General features: G+C 39.2%; 1 protein-coding gene across 1 annotated transcript in view; it reads left to right on the top strand.

The window, feature by feature from the left end:
• The window catches only part of LOC124777914 (mannosyl-oligosaccharide alpha-1,2-mannosidase IA-like), a 64674-nt gene that overhangs the window by 33143 nt on the left and 14057 nt on the right, over positions 1 to 17474 (top strand). The window contains exons 5-7 of the mRNA XM_047253470.1: positions 3920 to 4133; positions 14290 to 14514; positions 14629 to 14912. Of these exons, the coding sequence (XP_047109426.1) occupies positions 3920 to 4133; positions 14290 to 14514; positions 14629 to 14912 (723 nt within the window). The remainder of the gene's footprint in view (positions 1 to 3919; positions 4134 to 14289; positions 14515 to 14628; positions 14913 to 17474) is intronic.

Raw genomic sequence — 17474 nt, 5'->3', positions numbered from 1 at the left:
TTGGTCTCTACAACCTTATTCTTTTTTTTGTTTTTCTTCTTTTTTCCTCTCTCTCTCTCTCTCTCTCTCTCTCTCATGGAATAGATACATATAACTTTTTTCTCTCTTTTTTTTCTTTTGTTGTTGTTGTTGTTGATCTTCTTGTTGTTGCAACTGTTACCATGTTGCATTCCAGAATGAAATTGTTACCGTTTGCTCTATTATGTTCCTTTTGATAATGGTTACCATTGTGGTTACTGTGTTCCCTCCTGTTTTGGCTATTACTTTGCCAGTCTTTCAAAATGTGTGTGCCTATTGTGGTTGTATTTCCCTGTTGTTTCCAAAACTCTATCTAATTTATCTACATATTTCAAAAACTGGTCTGTTGTGTCATCTGGCCCATAGACTAGGTCCCTCTGTACCCCAGCAGGTAACCTCGTTTTAAAAAGCATCAGTATGAGTTGAGTTCATCAAAAAGTTTGCTCAAATTAGCTAATTTTTCAAATTGATTTTTTCAAAACTGCTTTATGCTAATATGCCCTTCCCTGTGATTTGGTCCATTGAGAAATTCACTTTTTAGTATACTGATTAGCCCAACTTAATGCCTCACTTTCAAGAAACTTCTTGACAAACTTAATTTTCATAATATCAGTCATATTAGACACAAAATTATCTCTGCAGTGCTGCAGAAAATCTACAGGATATAAACTACTTTCACCTGAAAAGTTTTTCAATTGAATGTTGCAGAACACGGTGCTAACATTGTTTATAAGATTTCTATTAACTATGTCACAGGACAATTCATCAACCTTTTTTACACAGGACAGACACACTACTTTCTAGGATGCTGGTTTTGTTGTTAATTTTACATTTTCTATGAATTTATTACCTAGACTCTTCACCTGTGCAACAAAACTGCTTTCAAGTGTCAGTTTGGTATAGACATTAGTCTCCAAAGTCGAAACTGGCTATTTGCATTTTTTTATCAATAGTTCTTACTTCCTCGGGCACTTTATTGAAAGCAATTTTGTTTTTTCCCCGTCTTCAGTGATCTCATCTTCAGTTTTGACTTCAGTGTTAAATTTAAGTTCAATTTCTTTCATTTTGGACTCAACAGACTCTACTCGACCATCTAATCTCTCAATTTTTTGACTGAAATCATTTATTTGAGCTGTATTTTTACCAATACAATCAAATAATGCTCCTATTGAATGACCGAGTTTTGTGAAGTGGTCCTTACTTTCTTATTTCTGATTTTCACTTTGTCCATTAATTTTTGCAAACTGCTCATCACTCCTTTTTGTTAATTGACCTTTGTTATCATTACTCACTTTCATTAACAGTGCCAACATAGTACTTACATAATTATCATCATCTCTTTTAATAACTCACATGATTCATCAGTATTTTTTTCATGTTGTACTCCTTCATCAATTAAACTTTCCTGTTCTTGTTTCACAGCACTACTTGTCTCCCATTCTGTATTTTTCCCCACCGTTTCAGATTCTTTACAAAGACTGTCATTGTTAATTATTAGTCAACAAAACACTTCACCAAAAAAAGGAAAAAATAAAGAAAAAATTCCATTACTTAACTTTGTTGTTGTATTTCAATGTTGTTAATTGTTCCACTCACTTTTTATTTTTCATGCTTTTTATTCTTCTTGTTTGTGAACTACTTTTGGTGCTATTGTTTTTGTTTCATAGTTGTGGTTCATATTATCCAATCATTCACACAAAATTTTCACAGTATATATACTTTTAATCTGCAACAAGAAAAATAGCCCAACACAGTATTCACATTTCACTTTCAGAAAATCCTGGACGATGCCATCGTAATCTGACCATCACCACCCTCTTTAGCCTAAAGCTGATTTATTAATTTTGAAATAAGGTAATAATTTGTGCAGTTGCTCACATTTTCAGAGCACTAGGCTTGCTGTGATAGTGACACACTGCAGAGAGAGGTAGCAGTGATAGAGTTTGAATAAACAGTTTTCATAATGCTCATCTTGTATTCTTCTTCTTTGTTGTAAGTTGTATGATCATAGTCCATTCTCAAATGTTAATTTTTATTCTGGTCTAGAGGATGCTTTGCTTAATTTTGTTAAATAATATGAACACTGATGGACTTCTTGGTGTTGAACACACATATTTTCAGTCATTTCACTTTACAGTACAAATCAACATCAACCACAATGCTAACACAACACACACAACTTGTACTCCACTTCAAGCTCGCACTGCTAACTGCCCAAAGACAAAGATTTAAATCTAACAAGTAGCACAGAAAATGCTATCATATATCGATCTGTTTGTGCCAAATTGTCCTTGAAACATACATTTCAAAAATAAAGTACAAATAATTGTTTATCATTGCTTTTCTTTTTAAGAAGCCCATAATCATCATTGTAACTACATTGAATGTGTTTATATGTTGATGTTCATACATTTTCGTACATACATTTTCGTACATACATTTTCGTACATACATTTTCGTATTGCTATATTGTGGTAGATTTCTGGTTTTTGAGTCTTCAACTTGGGAATCAGTCATTTCGTATGATCCAAGAATGGGTAGGACATTTGTCTCTACATAACCAGTTTTATTACACAATCCAGCCCCTTACCTGTTCCCATTTCAGCACTACACAGTCCTCTGTTCCACCAGTGGATCCTGTCTCCTTACTTCGTTCCTTTTCTGCTACCTCTCCTCTCTCCACCGTCCTCCATCTAACCTCTTGACTGCTCTACCCTCTCTCCACGTCATTCCTACAAACTCCCACTAGCAACACTTTACCCTTCCCCACCTCTATCCTGTTATCCCTCCCCCTCCCTGCCCCAGCCTCCTCCTTACCACCACCCAATTGCCTCTCCCATCATGCGCTGCTGCTTGTAGTCTGGCTTCGGCAGCTAGAGATAGTGGTTGTGTGTGAGTGTGAGTTACGTGTGTGCGTGCATGCATGCGTGTTTTGTCTGTTTTTGACAAGGGCCTTGTTGGCTGAAAGCTCATTTTCTGACAGTCTTTTTGTTGCGTCTATCTGTGACTCAGCATCTCCGCTATATGGTGAGTAGCAACTATCCTTTTCATAACACTTTTACATTCAATCCTGGATTTTCCATTGTTTCAATAGTGTTCATTATTTCCATTTCCATAATTATTCTGATTTACTCACTACTGATATGGTATAATCTTGACATTTCGAGCACTTCACCTCCAGCAAGGTATTTCTATGGATAGAATTTGGTCATCTTGTCTATTACTTATTTCCCTGACTTTATGACCCCATATACACATATGCTTTAAACAATTTTAGTGTAATGTATGAGCTTACTTCTCGAACATCCTAGTTTAATTATCAAATAACACCTCTTCCTTGCCCAATGATATTTTTAATATCTTTTAGACCCTTTCCATTTGAAGATATAGTTACACCTAGATATTTAAAAGAATAAAACTTAATAGTAAATTCACAGCATGCTGCTGCTAGTCACTACTCATTAACATACTCTCAGTTTTCTTTGTATTTATTTTGAAACTGCATTTTTCAGATCCTTTGAACAGTTTCACCACCTTCTTCAACAATTCTAGGAGAGTGTGTAGTTATCATCTCACACTGACGTTCCCATATTGCTACATTTAGTTCTCCATGCCTTGAATACTTCTTCCACATAAATTGTAAGCAACAGAGCAGCCAACGAACAAACCTGTTAAACCTATTACTAATTTTAAATTCCTCTGATAATACATAACCCATTTTCACTGAGCTGGTGCATCCACAATATAAGGCTGTAAGTGCATTAATGTAGGATATTAAGACACTATTATTGCTCATGCTCTGCCACAACTTATTTAGTCACACTGTGTCATACTTCCTGTCTAGGAATTTATGTTACATACAGAGAGAAATATATCAAATGGGAAAAAACCTGTCTTACAGGCAAGCAAGAACTATGGGTGGGCCAGTGGTGGCTGCAGCATCCTGTCAGAGTTCGGTACCCTGCACCTAGAGTTCTCATACCTGTCAGATGTGACGGGCAATCCTGTGTTCCGCATGAAGGTGGACCACATACGCAGGGTCATCCAGGCTATGGAGAAGCCGAAGGGGCTGTATCCAAACTACTTCAATCCCAAGACTGGCAAATGGGGACAACGTGAGTATATCATTCATTTTTAGATTCGTGCTACTATTGTACTCTGCCATTTCCCTTCTACTGATGCCTTTGTACTAGTTACACAACAATGAGTTAGACTTATCTCTGATGACGATTGCAATAACAATGGCTGTGAAGTTGTGAATGTTGTATATTATTTCTGTGGAGTCATTCTATAAACATCATTCACCTGTCCACCTTCTAGCTACGTGCCTGATGAATTATATGCAAAATACAAACCTGACATACAGCACAGGTGACAAGGCAATAAATTTTCAAGCCACCAGTGAAAAAGTTAAACAGGTTGTACATCTGGGCTCAATTCTTTTGATTTTCCTCTTTCTCGTGTATATTAACAACATGTCACAACCCCTTAATTCCTGCACAGTAAGCTATACAGAAGACAACTCACTATTATGAGGGGGGATCAAATATAAATGAAATTTTTGTTCCTGAACATCAAAAGTTGGTAGGACTGACCCCACACTTCTGCAATGCTTAGGCAGGACAGTTAGAAGTGAGAAGAGCGTGTTGTTAGATACTTCCTGCCATTTTGTCAGTATCACTCACGATGTCTGAGCAACAGGTGCACCCCTCCATTATGCAATTCATAATTATCAAATTTCTTGCTCACAAAGGAGTTACAGTGGCAGAAATTTGCCAAAGATTGGCTGCACTGTTTGGTGATAAAACATTATCAAGGACGTGTGTGTTTGTCTGGCATAAAAAGTTCAAGGAAGGACAAGAACAGTGGAAAATCAGCAACACAATCGTCATCCTCGGACCGGCATTACAGACAAAAACATTCATGCGGTTAAAGACATTATTGACGATGATCGACAGGTGAGAGTATCAGAAATTGCACAAAAAGTGGGAATCAGTTATGGGAGCTGTCAAGCAATCGTCACAAATGCCCTACAATTCTGTAAAGTGAGTTCCAGATGGGTCCCTAAACTTTTGGCAACATGGGTTCACCACTACATTCCAGAACCCAAACAAGTTAGTAAGGAGTGGGGGAGAAAAGGGGAGGCAGCGCCAGTGAAAGCCAAGACTCAACTGTCAGCTGGCAAGGTTCTTTCAACTGTTTTTTTCGATCAGTGAGGCATTTTGCTCATTGATTTTTTGCATGAGCAATGCACAATCAGTGCTGCTTACTACGGCGAACTGTTGAACAAGATGAGAGTTGCTTATCACTACAAAAGACGAGACCAATCGATTCAACAGGTCATCCGCCCCCACGACAATGTGCAACCCCATACTGTCTCCAAGCTACAGGAAATGTACTGGACTACACTTGATTGGCCTCCTTACAGCCCGGACTTATCGCCCTGTGATTTACATTTTTTCGGACCACTTAAAGAAGCTCTAGTAGAGCGACGAGTTGAAGATGATGAAAGTGTGGGAGACTCCATGCGCAACCCAGTTCTTTTTATGATGAGGGCATCAAAAAACTGCCCATTCACTGGAACAAATGCATTTCCAAAGCAAGAGACTATGTGGAAAAATAAATTATAACTGCCTTGAGTTTTTCAATAAATGAATTTAAATAAAAAATAAAACCCCATTTATATGTGATTGGCCCTTGTATTATATTGCAGAATATGAAAAGCTCTGGAATCTTCTACTACTGATGTGTAACTGAAATGACTAAATGTTTCAATGATCAGGTGGTCAATGGGAATATCATTAAATCTTAGTTATTAAAAGTGAAGCAATTAGTTCCACTCCACTAGTATAAACAATACGTGTTCTATTATAGTAAGAGAAATTGGTGCCTGGAAATTTCATAGTTTGTCTGTGAATGAATGCTGTTACTGTGTAAACTACATTAATTTTATATGTGAAAATAAATAGTAGCGTCTCTCTCAATAACTGACTGTTAAAGTGTGTATCTAAGCAAAGTTAAGAATTGTTTATTGTGGTACAGTTTATTCTTTTTCTAACTATGGGTCTGAATTGTATGGTTATGTAGCAGCTTTACACTTAAACAAAATATTGGTGTTACAGAAAAGAATAAAAGGAACTAATACATGGAGTAGGCTATAGAGAAATTTGTCATGAAGCATTTGTGCAGCAAAAATAGTTATCAATGTAATCTTTGCATCTTTTTGAGTCAGGTTTTGTGTGTCAGCAAACTGAGGAAAATAAATGCAGTGCTGTACATAATCACAATACCATGACAGAATACAACTACTTTCAACAGATATTAAAACAAAAAATAAATTACATGTTGAAGCCATATAATGGTAGTTTGATAGGTTTATCAAGCTGCCAAAAACACAGTTACATATGAGAGGAATGATTTAATGCAAAACTAAAATATTTTTATTGATAGAAAAATGTTTATGCAAAATATTTATATCCATCTAGAAGATTTGAAGTGGAAAGTCTTAACATACTCTGATGCGTTATGATACTGTTAAAATAAAAATCAGAAGTAAATTTACTGTAATGTAAGGAATATGTAAGATAAATTAAGAGGCATTTGTTGTTTTATGTGATACAGATTTTTCAAATATAATGGTGGTGAAATTTTTATTTGTGGATAGTGCTACACACACACACACACACACACACACACACACACACACACACACACACACACACTGTCTAAGAGAGAGAGAGAGAAATCAAGGAGAAAAGAAACAACAAAATATGTGGCAAGCAATGATCCCAATACTCTTCAACTAGAGTCACTTGGAAAGGAGTAGGCTGCAGCATTATTGAAATAAAGATTCCAAAATTTCCTCATAATAATCCAGGAAAAATGAGAGACTGCTGAATGAAAATTGGATAGTGGAAAATCCAGGATGGAATATAACAATATTATAAAAAGGGAAGATGCTACTCACCTCTGGCAGCTGAAGCCACACTCAAGTAAGTGTCACTTCTCGCTTCAGGTGCCAGAGACTGCAGAGTGTGTGTGTGTGTGTGTGTGTGTGTGTGTGTGTGTGTGTGTGTGTGTGTGTGGAGGGGGGGCTTGCCAGAGTCCACTTTGGCTTTATTTTACAATTATTGTTCCCCACTTTGCCCCATATAAACAGATACTCTTCTATTTTCAACAAGAGTCTTGTTGCTTATACTGTGACAGTCGTTTTGTTGTGCTTATCTGCAACCCAACATCTCCACTATATAATGAGTAGCAACTTCCCTTTTCATAATATTGTTGAATAAAAATCAGTATTGGAAAGATAGACAATAATCCCACATTTGTTACATAAGCTACAGTAAGGTGTGTTGCACAATGTAACTTGAACTAATACAGACCCACTTATCCTGCCTCTCACTACTCTGAAGCATGGAGTGCACAAAAAGCAGTTACTCATACACATATGCATGCACCCTAATTTCTCTAATTTTATCAGTTACCTTGCAGAATACAGTATGTAAATATATTGTGTAATTGATAACCTGGGAAGGGAAGGGAGAAGAGGTGAGACTCATCTTTTTAGAATTCTATCCAGCCATTTGAACTTCATAAAAAATCTGGAGAAGTGAACAACATTCAAAAGTGTATCATGCAAATAGACATTTGCATAATACACTTTTTAGTAAACTGCACTTTTTCAGACACCCCCAATTATAATGCGCATATGTATTCAGCAGGAAAAATAGCAGATATTATAGTTGATTGTTTTATTGGTGGCACATGGCAAATAGTGAAAAATAATTTGTAAGTTATTGCACAAGGTAATCTCTGGAATGAATTAAGTCAGCTAGTTTGTTTCTCTACTATGATTAATATGAGCAATTGCTGTTTGTAGCAACTGCTGTTCCACATAAGAGCACGAATATGTAGCACATTATAAACTATCTGAAAATTCTTGCTGTTGTGTGGCATTTAAATTCTTTCTTTGATATGATAAATAATTCGAGGAATGAAGGAACATAATGAGAATGCAGTGTGCATATACAGTATTTTTAACACATTCACAATTTTTAGGATTCTGTACCTCAGTTGTCTGGTTGACTGTTAAAAATACTTTTCCTCAGGAATAAGTAGGCACATCTACTTTAAATTTATGTCACATACTAAGGTTTGTGATCTCGTAGTGGTGTAAAGCAGTTAAACTTCTAAGTTAGTGCAGTCAACAGATATGGCCATTTGTCACAAATTTTGATACTTGCAAACTTACTCATTAAAGCCTGTAGGGTATTTCCTGTTGAGCTGGAATTGTGAAATTTTGGTAGGAAACAAGTTTTAACAGAACAAGTAAAGGGAAAAAAAATCCTAAAAGTATTAATTTGTAATTATACAAACGAAAAAAGTATTGATTTCTATTTTTCTCTTTTGCCCCGCTTCTTATCCTACTTCAGACTTAAAATTAAAACTTCCTCAAAAGTCTTGGAATTTCTGGGACTGACGTCTTACCAATGTCAGTGTTAACAGGCAAAAATTTTTGAGGTTCTTGATTGCTGGGATAGATTAATTGCCTATACACGAGGGAGGATCAAAATGCACAATAATTTTTTTCACCCCCAGTTGTTGTTGTTGTTGTTGTTGTTGTGGTCTTCAGTCCTGAGACTGGTTTGATGCGGCTCTCCATGCTAATCTATCCTGTGCAAGCTCCTTCATCTCCCAGTACCTACTGCAACCTACATCCTTCTGAATCTGCTTAGTGTATTCATCTCTTGGTCTCCCTCTACGATTTTTACCCTCCACGCTGCCCTCCAATGCTAAATTTGTGATCCCTTGATGCCTCAGGACATGTCCTACCAACCGATCCCTTCTTCTAGTCAAGTTGTGCCACACACTTCTCTTCTCCCCAATCCTATTCAATACCTCCTCATTAGTTACGTGATCTACCCACCTAATCTTTAACATTCTTCTGTAGCACCACATTTCGAAAGCTTCTATTCTCTTCTTGTCCTAACTATTTATTGTCCATGTTTCACTTCCATACATGGCTACACTCCATACAAATACTTTCAGAAACGACTTCCTGACACTTAAATCTATACTCGATGTTAACAAATTTCTCTTCTTCAGAAACGATTTCCTTGCCATTGCCAGTCTACATTTTGTATTCTCTCTACTTTGACCATCATCAGTTATTTTGCTCCCCAAATAGCAAAACTCCTTTACTACTTTAAGTGTCTCATTTCCTCATCTAATTCCCTCAGCATCACCCAACTTAATTCGACTACATTCCATTATCCTCGTTTTGCTTTTGTTGATGTTCATCTTATATCCTCCTTCCAAGACACTGTCCATTCCGTTCAACTGCTCTTCCAAGTCCTTTGCTGTCTCTGACAGAATTACAATGTCATCAGCGAACCTCAAAGCTTTTATTTCTTCTCCCTGGATTTTAATACCTACTCCGAATTTTTCTTTTGTTTCCTTTACTGCTTGCTCAATATACAGATTGAATAACATCGGGGAGAGGCTACAACCCTGTCTCACTCTGTCTCACTCCCTTCCCAATCACTGCTTCCCTTTCATGTCCCTCGACTCTTATAACTGCCATCTGATTTCTGTACAAATTGTAAATAGCCTTTCGCTCCCTATATTTTACCCCTGCTACCTTAAGAATTTGAAAGAGAGTATTCCAGTCAACATTGTCAAAAGCTTTCTCTAAGTCTACAAATGCTAAAAACGTAGGTTTGCCTTTCCTTAATCTTTCTTCTAAGATAAGTTGTAAGGTCAGTATTGCCTCACATGTTCCAGTGTTTCTACGGAATCCACAGTGATCTTCCCTGAGGTCGGCTTCTACCAGTTTTTCCATTCGTCTGTAAATAATTCGCATTAGTATTTTGCGGCTGGGACTTATTAAACTGATAGTAATGTAATTTTCACATCTGTCAACACCTGCTTTCTTTGGGATTGGAATTATTATATTCTTCTTGAAGTCTGAGAGTATTTCACCTGTCTCGTACATCTTGCTGACCAGATGGTAGAGTTTTGTCAGGACTGGCTCTCCCAAGGCCGTCAGTAGTTCTAATGGAATGTTGTCTACTCCCGGGGCCTTGTTTCGACTCAGGTCATTTAGTGCTCTGTCAAACTCTTCACACAGTATTGTATCTCCCATTTCATCTTCATCTACGTCCTCTTCCATTTCCATAATATTGTCCTCAAGTACATCGCCCTTGTATAGACCCTCTATATACTCCTTCCACCTTTCTGCTTTCCCCTCTTTGGTTAGAACTAGGTTTCCATCTGAGCTCTTGACATTCATACAAGTGGCTCTCTTTTCTCCAAAGATCTCTTTAATTTTCCTGTAGGCTGTATCTATCTTACCCCTAGTGAGATAAGCCTCTACATCGTTACATTTGTCCTCTAGCCATGCCTGCTTAGCTATTTTGCACTTCCTGTCGATCTCATTTTTGAGACGTTTGTATTCCTTTTTGCCTGCTTCATTTACTGCATTTTTATATTTTCTCCTTTCATCAATTAAATTCAATATTTCTTCTGTTACCCGAGGATTTCTACTAGCCCTCGTCTTTTTACCTACTTGATCCTCTGCTGCCTTCACTACTTCATCCCTCAAAGCTACCCATTCTTCTTCTACTGTATTTCTTTCCCCCATTCCTGTCGATTGTTCCCTTATACTGTCCCTGAAACTCTGTACAACGTCTGGTTTAGTCAGTTTATCCAGGTCCCACATCCCTAAATTCCCACCTTTTTGCAATTTCTTCAGTTTTAATCTACAGTTCATAACCAATGGATTGTGGTCGGAGTCCACATCTGCCCCTGGAAATGTCCTAAAATTTAAAACCTGGTTCCTAAATCTGTCTTACCATTATATAATCTATCTGATACCTTTTAGTATCTCCAGGATTCTTCCAGGTATACAACCTTCTTTTATGATTCTTGAACCAAGTGTTAGCTATGATTAAGTTATGCTCTGTGCAAAATTCTACCAGACGGCTTCCTCTTTCATTTCTTAGCCCCAATCCATATTCACCTACTATGTTTCCTTCTCTCCCTTTTCGTACTGTCGAATTACAGTCACCCACAACTATTAAATTTTAGTCTCCCTTCACTAACTGAATAATTTCTTTTATCTCATCATACATTTCTTCAATTTCTTCGTCATCTGCAGAGCTAGTTGGCATATAAACTTGTACTACTGTAGTAGGCATGGGTTTCATGTCTATCTTGGCCACTATAATACGTTCACTGTGCTGTTTGTAGTAGTTTACCCGCACTCCTATGTTTTTATTCATTATTAAACCTACTCCTGCATTACCCCTATTTGATTTTGTATTTATAACCCTGTATTCACCTGACCAGAAGTCTTGTTCCTCCTGCCACCGAACTTCACTAATTCTATATCTAATTTTAACCTATCCATTTCCCTTTTTAAATTTTCTAACCTACCTGCCCGATTAAGGGATCTGACATTCCACGCTTCGATCCGTAGAACGCCAGTTTTCTTTCTCCTGATAACGACGTCCTCCAGAGTAGTCCCCGCCCAGAGATCCGAATGGGGGACTGTTTTACCTCCGGAATATTTTACCCAAGAGGACGCCATCATCATTTAACCATACAGTAAAGCTGCATACCCTCGGGAAAAATTACGGCTGTAGTTTCCCCTTGCTTTCAGCCGTTCGCAGTACCAGCACAGCAAGGCCATTTTGGTTAGAGTTACAAGGTCAATCAGTCAATCATCCAGACTGTTGCCCCTGCAACTACTGAAAAGGCTGCTGCCCCTCTTCAGGAACCACACGTTTGTCTGGCCTCTCAACAGATACCCCTCCGTTGTGGTTGCACCTATGGTACGGCTGTCTGTATCTGTATCGTTAAGGCACGCCACCCCCAGTATTACAGCTAAAATGTTGAAATTTCATGATGATATAGTTTTAAGTTTGTGCCACAGAGGGTATTTTGTTTTCATTTGCAGCTCTAATGAGGGAAGCCTGAACTATGAAACAAACGTGACATACATGTTACTGTCATCAGTTTGTGAAGAGGAGCAAAGCATACTTTGACGTTTGTGAGCCAAAGGGCATAAAAAAAGTGAAATTCACAGGGGCATGTGTGGTGTGTATGGGGATGTGTATATGGACTACAGGAATATCTCCAAGATGGCCCTGTGAACCTTAGTGATTCGCCACTCTCCAGGTGACCGGTAACAGCTGCAACCCTGCAGAATCTCGGAGCCAATGAAGTAGCAATTTTGAACAACTGGTGTGTGCAACTGCAAAACTTATCACAGTAGTTCATCATTTCCTATGGTGCAGTGTACAATATTCTTCATGACACGTTGAAATTTTGTAAAGTTCGTGCTTGCTGGGTGCTGAAGAACCTGACAGACAAACCACTATGACGAGCAAATGATGCCAAGCTTGGATCACTTAACGAATTATTCCACAGAACAGCATCCCTTTCTGAAAGGAATCATCATTACTGATGAGTTGGGGGCTACCAATGCATGCCTGAAGCCAAACAGACCTCTATGGAGTGGAAACATGCTGGTTCCCTACTACGAAAGAGATTCAAAGTGATTGTCTGCTAGGAAAGTGGTTGTGACAGTGTTCTGGGATATTCATGGTGTGTTGTTGGCAGACTTACTGAACATGGGATCACTGTCACTGCTGCAGCCTACATTAAAACTTTAGTTAAGTTGTGTTGTGCCCTTCATGACAAACACCACAGCATTAATATTGACGGTGTCAAACTGCTTCATTACTATGCTCACCCCCATGCTGCTGCTCCTGTTCATAAGAAAAATCTCCAAATTTGGGAGAGAGGTGCTCCTGCATCCACCATAAACTCTGGACTTTTCACCGTTTGACTTTCATATATTTGTTATATATCTTGCTTATGGTGTGAATGGCAGCAGCATATCAAGTAAACTACTTCTGAGTAAAAGTTGGTCATGATAACTGATCGAAAATTTGAAGAGATTGCCCCACAGACAGTGCCTCGGCAACCTAAGCATTACTACATATACATCAAAAACACATTCATGAATTGGCAATATGGGAGGGACTCCATAAATTAATTCCTTGACCACCTCAATAAGATTCATCAATACATTAAATTTATCATAGAGTTTGACGAGAACTGTCTCCCATTTCTTGATGTTCACATGCAGGAGAAACCTGCATGCTCTGGGACATAGGGGAAACTGACGCACATGGACCTGTACCTTCCAGTGACTAACTGGCATCATAAAGGACTGGGATACTCCTCTCTGACAATGCAGGTACATAGAGCAAAGACCATGTAATGAGAGCAACCTACCAATGGAGCTAGATCACTTGAAAGCACTTCTGCTTCCAACAGCTACAGAAATGAAGTACCTGTACTTACGAAGACACCAGGGCACACAGGTGCAACAACAAGAACAAAGAAAGAGGAAACAATGAAAGAGAAGATAAGATTGTGTTTGTGCTTTATGCTTTTGCAGCTTCTGCGAGAACCAGTCAAGCTCTTTCTGAGAAAGATATTAAGCCCCATATTTCTACCACCATGAAAATAAGCTTGTGGGATAGTGTGGAAGATAATCACAGATTTCGTACACATAGGGTCTATTACATTTCGTACCAATGTGGGAGATCGTCCATCAGACAAACACATTGGTATGTACCACAACATTGCACAGAACATAAAGGCAACAAAAGACTTGGGCAGGAAAATAAAAGTGCACTGACCAAGGAGTACTGATGAATCTTGTTAATTGAGGTAAGAAATTTGCCTGTAGAAGACCACATGAGTAGAGTAGAAGTGGATGGTGGAAGTGAGTTGCCAGCTACGTAAACAGTTGACCAGGGTGCTATTAAACTGTTGTGGAGTGGCATTTGAGAGAATTAAATGCCATCTGCAGATATTATATAATGAGGTGGACTGGCACTTTGTCAGAAAATGGAAAGAGAAGTGGCCTTTCCAAAATGTCACACAGACAGTTCAATCTTATATAGCAAGAAACCCAGGATGATGATACTATATTGATATGCCCCAGAAACCTTCGTAGGTCAACCATATACATTACAACGTTAGATTAGTTTCATTGGTGTGTGAAGAATCTTGCACCTATGTCACAGTCTTTCAGTGTATGAGGCATTTAATGTGATAGTAAAGATTTGATTCAGTGACCAATTCGTTAGTAAAGTGTTTAATGATGTGCTTAGGAAAATGTAAAGAATTTTAACTGTGATTCATGTGTGAATAATGTACAGGTCTAAATAGGAGAAACAACATCCATTGCAGATCACATGTCCATTGGTGGCTTGGGTGACAGCTTTTATGAGTATCTGCTGAAGGCTTGGCTGCAGTCGGGCCGCGAAGACCAGGAGGCACGCCAGATGTATGACGATGCTATGCATGCCATCATCCAGCACATGGTCCGTGTATCCCCTGGTGGCCTTACATATATCTCGGACCTAAAATTTGATCGCTTGGAACACAAAATGGATCATCTTGGTTGCTTCTCAGGTCAGTATTGCCAAGTAGTGCATCTTTCTATGTTTTCTTGACAGATCTTGGCAGTTGTTTTAATTTTTGTTGCCCTCATATGTAAGCAATTAAATGTGCCACTATCTGTTACAGGTGGTATGTTTGGTTTGGCTGCCCACACTCTTAAAAATGATATGTCAGAAAGATACATGGAAATTGCCGAGGGTGTTACTAGAACCTGTCACGAGTCGTATGACAGGACTGCTGCGAAGCTCGGACCGGAAGCTTTCCGCTTCACTGAGGCTATTGAAGCAAAAGCACTGAAGAGTAATGAAAAGTATTACATCTTGAGGCCAGAAGTCATTGAATCATACTTCATCATGTGGCGACTGACCAAGGATCAGAAGTACAGGGAATGGGGCTGGGAAGCTGTACAGGTATATAGATTTCACTTTTTACAGTACTCATAATTTAGTTTTTTATTAGTGGAAAATTACTGAAGAACATTTGTTGTTGCTATGTTTGTATTATTATTATTATTATTATTATTATTATTATTGGTGATACACAGGAGCTGACTCTGTGGGCTTTGCTCACTCCTGCTCCCCAGATTACTTAATTCTTTCTTGGGGCTTTGTTTGCTCTCCTCCTTCCAGGGGGACTGGATCTTACTTTTGATTGTTCTTAATTTATTCTACTTGTCACTACATTTTTGTGGAGAAGATCTCTCTCGGAAATGTCGTCAGACGTAACTGCAGATGTTTGAAGATCTTCTATGGTACTTGTGAACCAGGGCCCTGCAGTTTTGGTTTTTGTGTCAAAAAAATCAAATGTGATTGTAGTCAGCTTGTTTTTGTCCTATTAAATAGTGCTAGTCTTTTATGGATTGTACCTTTGAGGTTTTCTACTTTTCTATAAACTTCTGTCTATGACTTTCTTTTGATGAACATCATTCTTATAACTGAATAATTCCAATAGTCCTCTAATGATGTGGCACCACTTTTTTTTCCAGCTCTCCAAGAGATCGTTCACCACCACTTAGGAACAAGGTTTTATTTCTGTTGTTTTGTTTTAGGGTGCAAAAATGACAGGTCGTATGTGCCCAGGGAACAAAGTTTTGACTGCGTACAAAACTACTGGTTTTAGAACGGTTGCGTAACAGCATACACTGATGTTCTGCAGCAGCTGATCTTGGTTGCAGATTAATTATGTTTGGTAGACTGTTTAAAGTTTCCTTATTCATTGCTCTTTGTCCAAACTGTTTTTCATAGTGATATCCCATAGGTACTTAATTTTTTCTACTTTGGTAATGTCACCATATTTTGTCTGGAGTTTTTGTAGTTCATAGTAATTGTTTTTCAGTACTTCCATTGCCTCTGAGGTTATCTCTAACCTTCGGCTTTATTATACGCATTATATTATATTATATTATACTATCGTATAATGTTATAGCTAGAACAAACATGATTTATAGAACAGAGTACTTTCTAGAGCCAATGTAAGATACAATGAAGTACAGGTTGCACATAGCACTGAACACATTGAATGGACAACAGTAATACAGATTACAGAACTTGCTGAACACTCATTTGTGATCACTCAAATAATACTGTTTCTTTGGTGGCTCACCAGAGCACACCAGGGGACAGACTTAGATGGCATTTATAAGTGGGCTTGTGAGCTGTATGGATGTATGATCTCTCAAATCACATGGTGAGGGTACATTACTCCTCCCTTTTACTTACATAAAAACACTAAGCACGGAAAAATATATGGTACACCAAAAGCTGTTCTGGTACTGAAAAAGCAGACTGGTATAAAAAAAACACCGGTACTGTGAAGGAAAACAAAGCACTGGTCTCACAAGACACTGAGATTACTAGTCACAGAAAACACCAGTGATGGTGCAGATAAAAATTTCATTGCCCAACGACAGTGGCTGCTGCAGCATGTAGTGGGCAGGCACCGCCGAGTAGGAGTGGAAGTGATGAGGGGGCAGTATTGTGCACTGCCCTCCCCCCCCCCCCCCCCCCCTCCCATGAGAGGCCATAGAGCAGGACTGGGGACGGCATCTCCATAGTGATATCCTTGTCAAGGTCAGTGGTTGGTGCCGGAGGCGTCAGCAGAGGCGTCGGAAATGACCGCCGCACGTGTAGGCGGTGGCAGTGGCAGTGGCAGCTGCAGTGTTAGGTGCAGCGATGGCTGCACCAGCAATGGCAGTTGAGTGAGGGCAGGGGCAAGGATCCCAAACAGCTATCTGCTGGGCAGTGATCCCTGCTGCGGCACGAACGAGACTGACTGTGATAAGGAACAGGTATCGGTAGTGGCAGAGGCAGTGGGCTCCCCCACAGTGCGTGGCCGCAGCTCGTCAAAGTAACGGGATGCCTGCCCATCAGGAGGGCGCCAGCCCCAGTGATGCTCGATAACAGCTGAAACCCATTTCGGCCTGCAGCTGAAACCGTGAGCCCAGACACGCACACCTGGTTGGAGCTGTTGTGGAGCCAGCAATGTTAGTGGATGCAGTGTCAGATGCAAAATGTAGAGGATGGTCTGTTGTTGGCTTTTACGTAGCAGTTCCACTGGGCTCTTATCCCCCACCAGCGTGAAACTGTACGAACTCAAAAATCGGTCTAAAGCAGCTTCAGGGGTCCTGCCAAATACATGCTTCCTCCGCTTCGGAGTTTTAAATGTCCGAACCACGAGTTTGGCCTCGCCATTAGATTGAGGATGAAACGGAGGGGGGGGGGGGGGGGGGGGGAGCTGTGCACTAACCCGACAAAAAGATGCAAATTATTGCAAATTATCGAGAAACAAACAGGGGGCCATCATCAGTACCTGTGGTATACAGAAGACCCTCAATTGCTAAAAGCTTAGAGGGGTCTGAAGTACTGGATGGACAATGTGCCATGTAGGGAGACTCAGAATAGGTGTCCACTACAAGACCCAATACTGATTTAGGAAAGACCCAGCAAAATAGACTTGTAGACATCTCACGGCTG

This window comes from Schistocerca piceifrons, chromosome 1 (assembly GCF_021461385.2).
Source record: "Schistocerca piceifrons isolate TAMUIC-IGC-003096 chromosome 1, iqSchPice1.1, whole genome shotgun sequence".
NCBI classification, from domain to species: Eukaryota; Metazoa; Arthropoda; class Insecta; order Orthoptera; family Acrididae; genus Schistocerca; species Schistocerca piceifrons.
The sequence above is the reverse complement of the archived record's forward strand: the minus strand, read 5'-3'. Positions and strand labels throughout refer to the sequence as shown.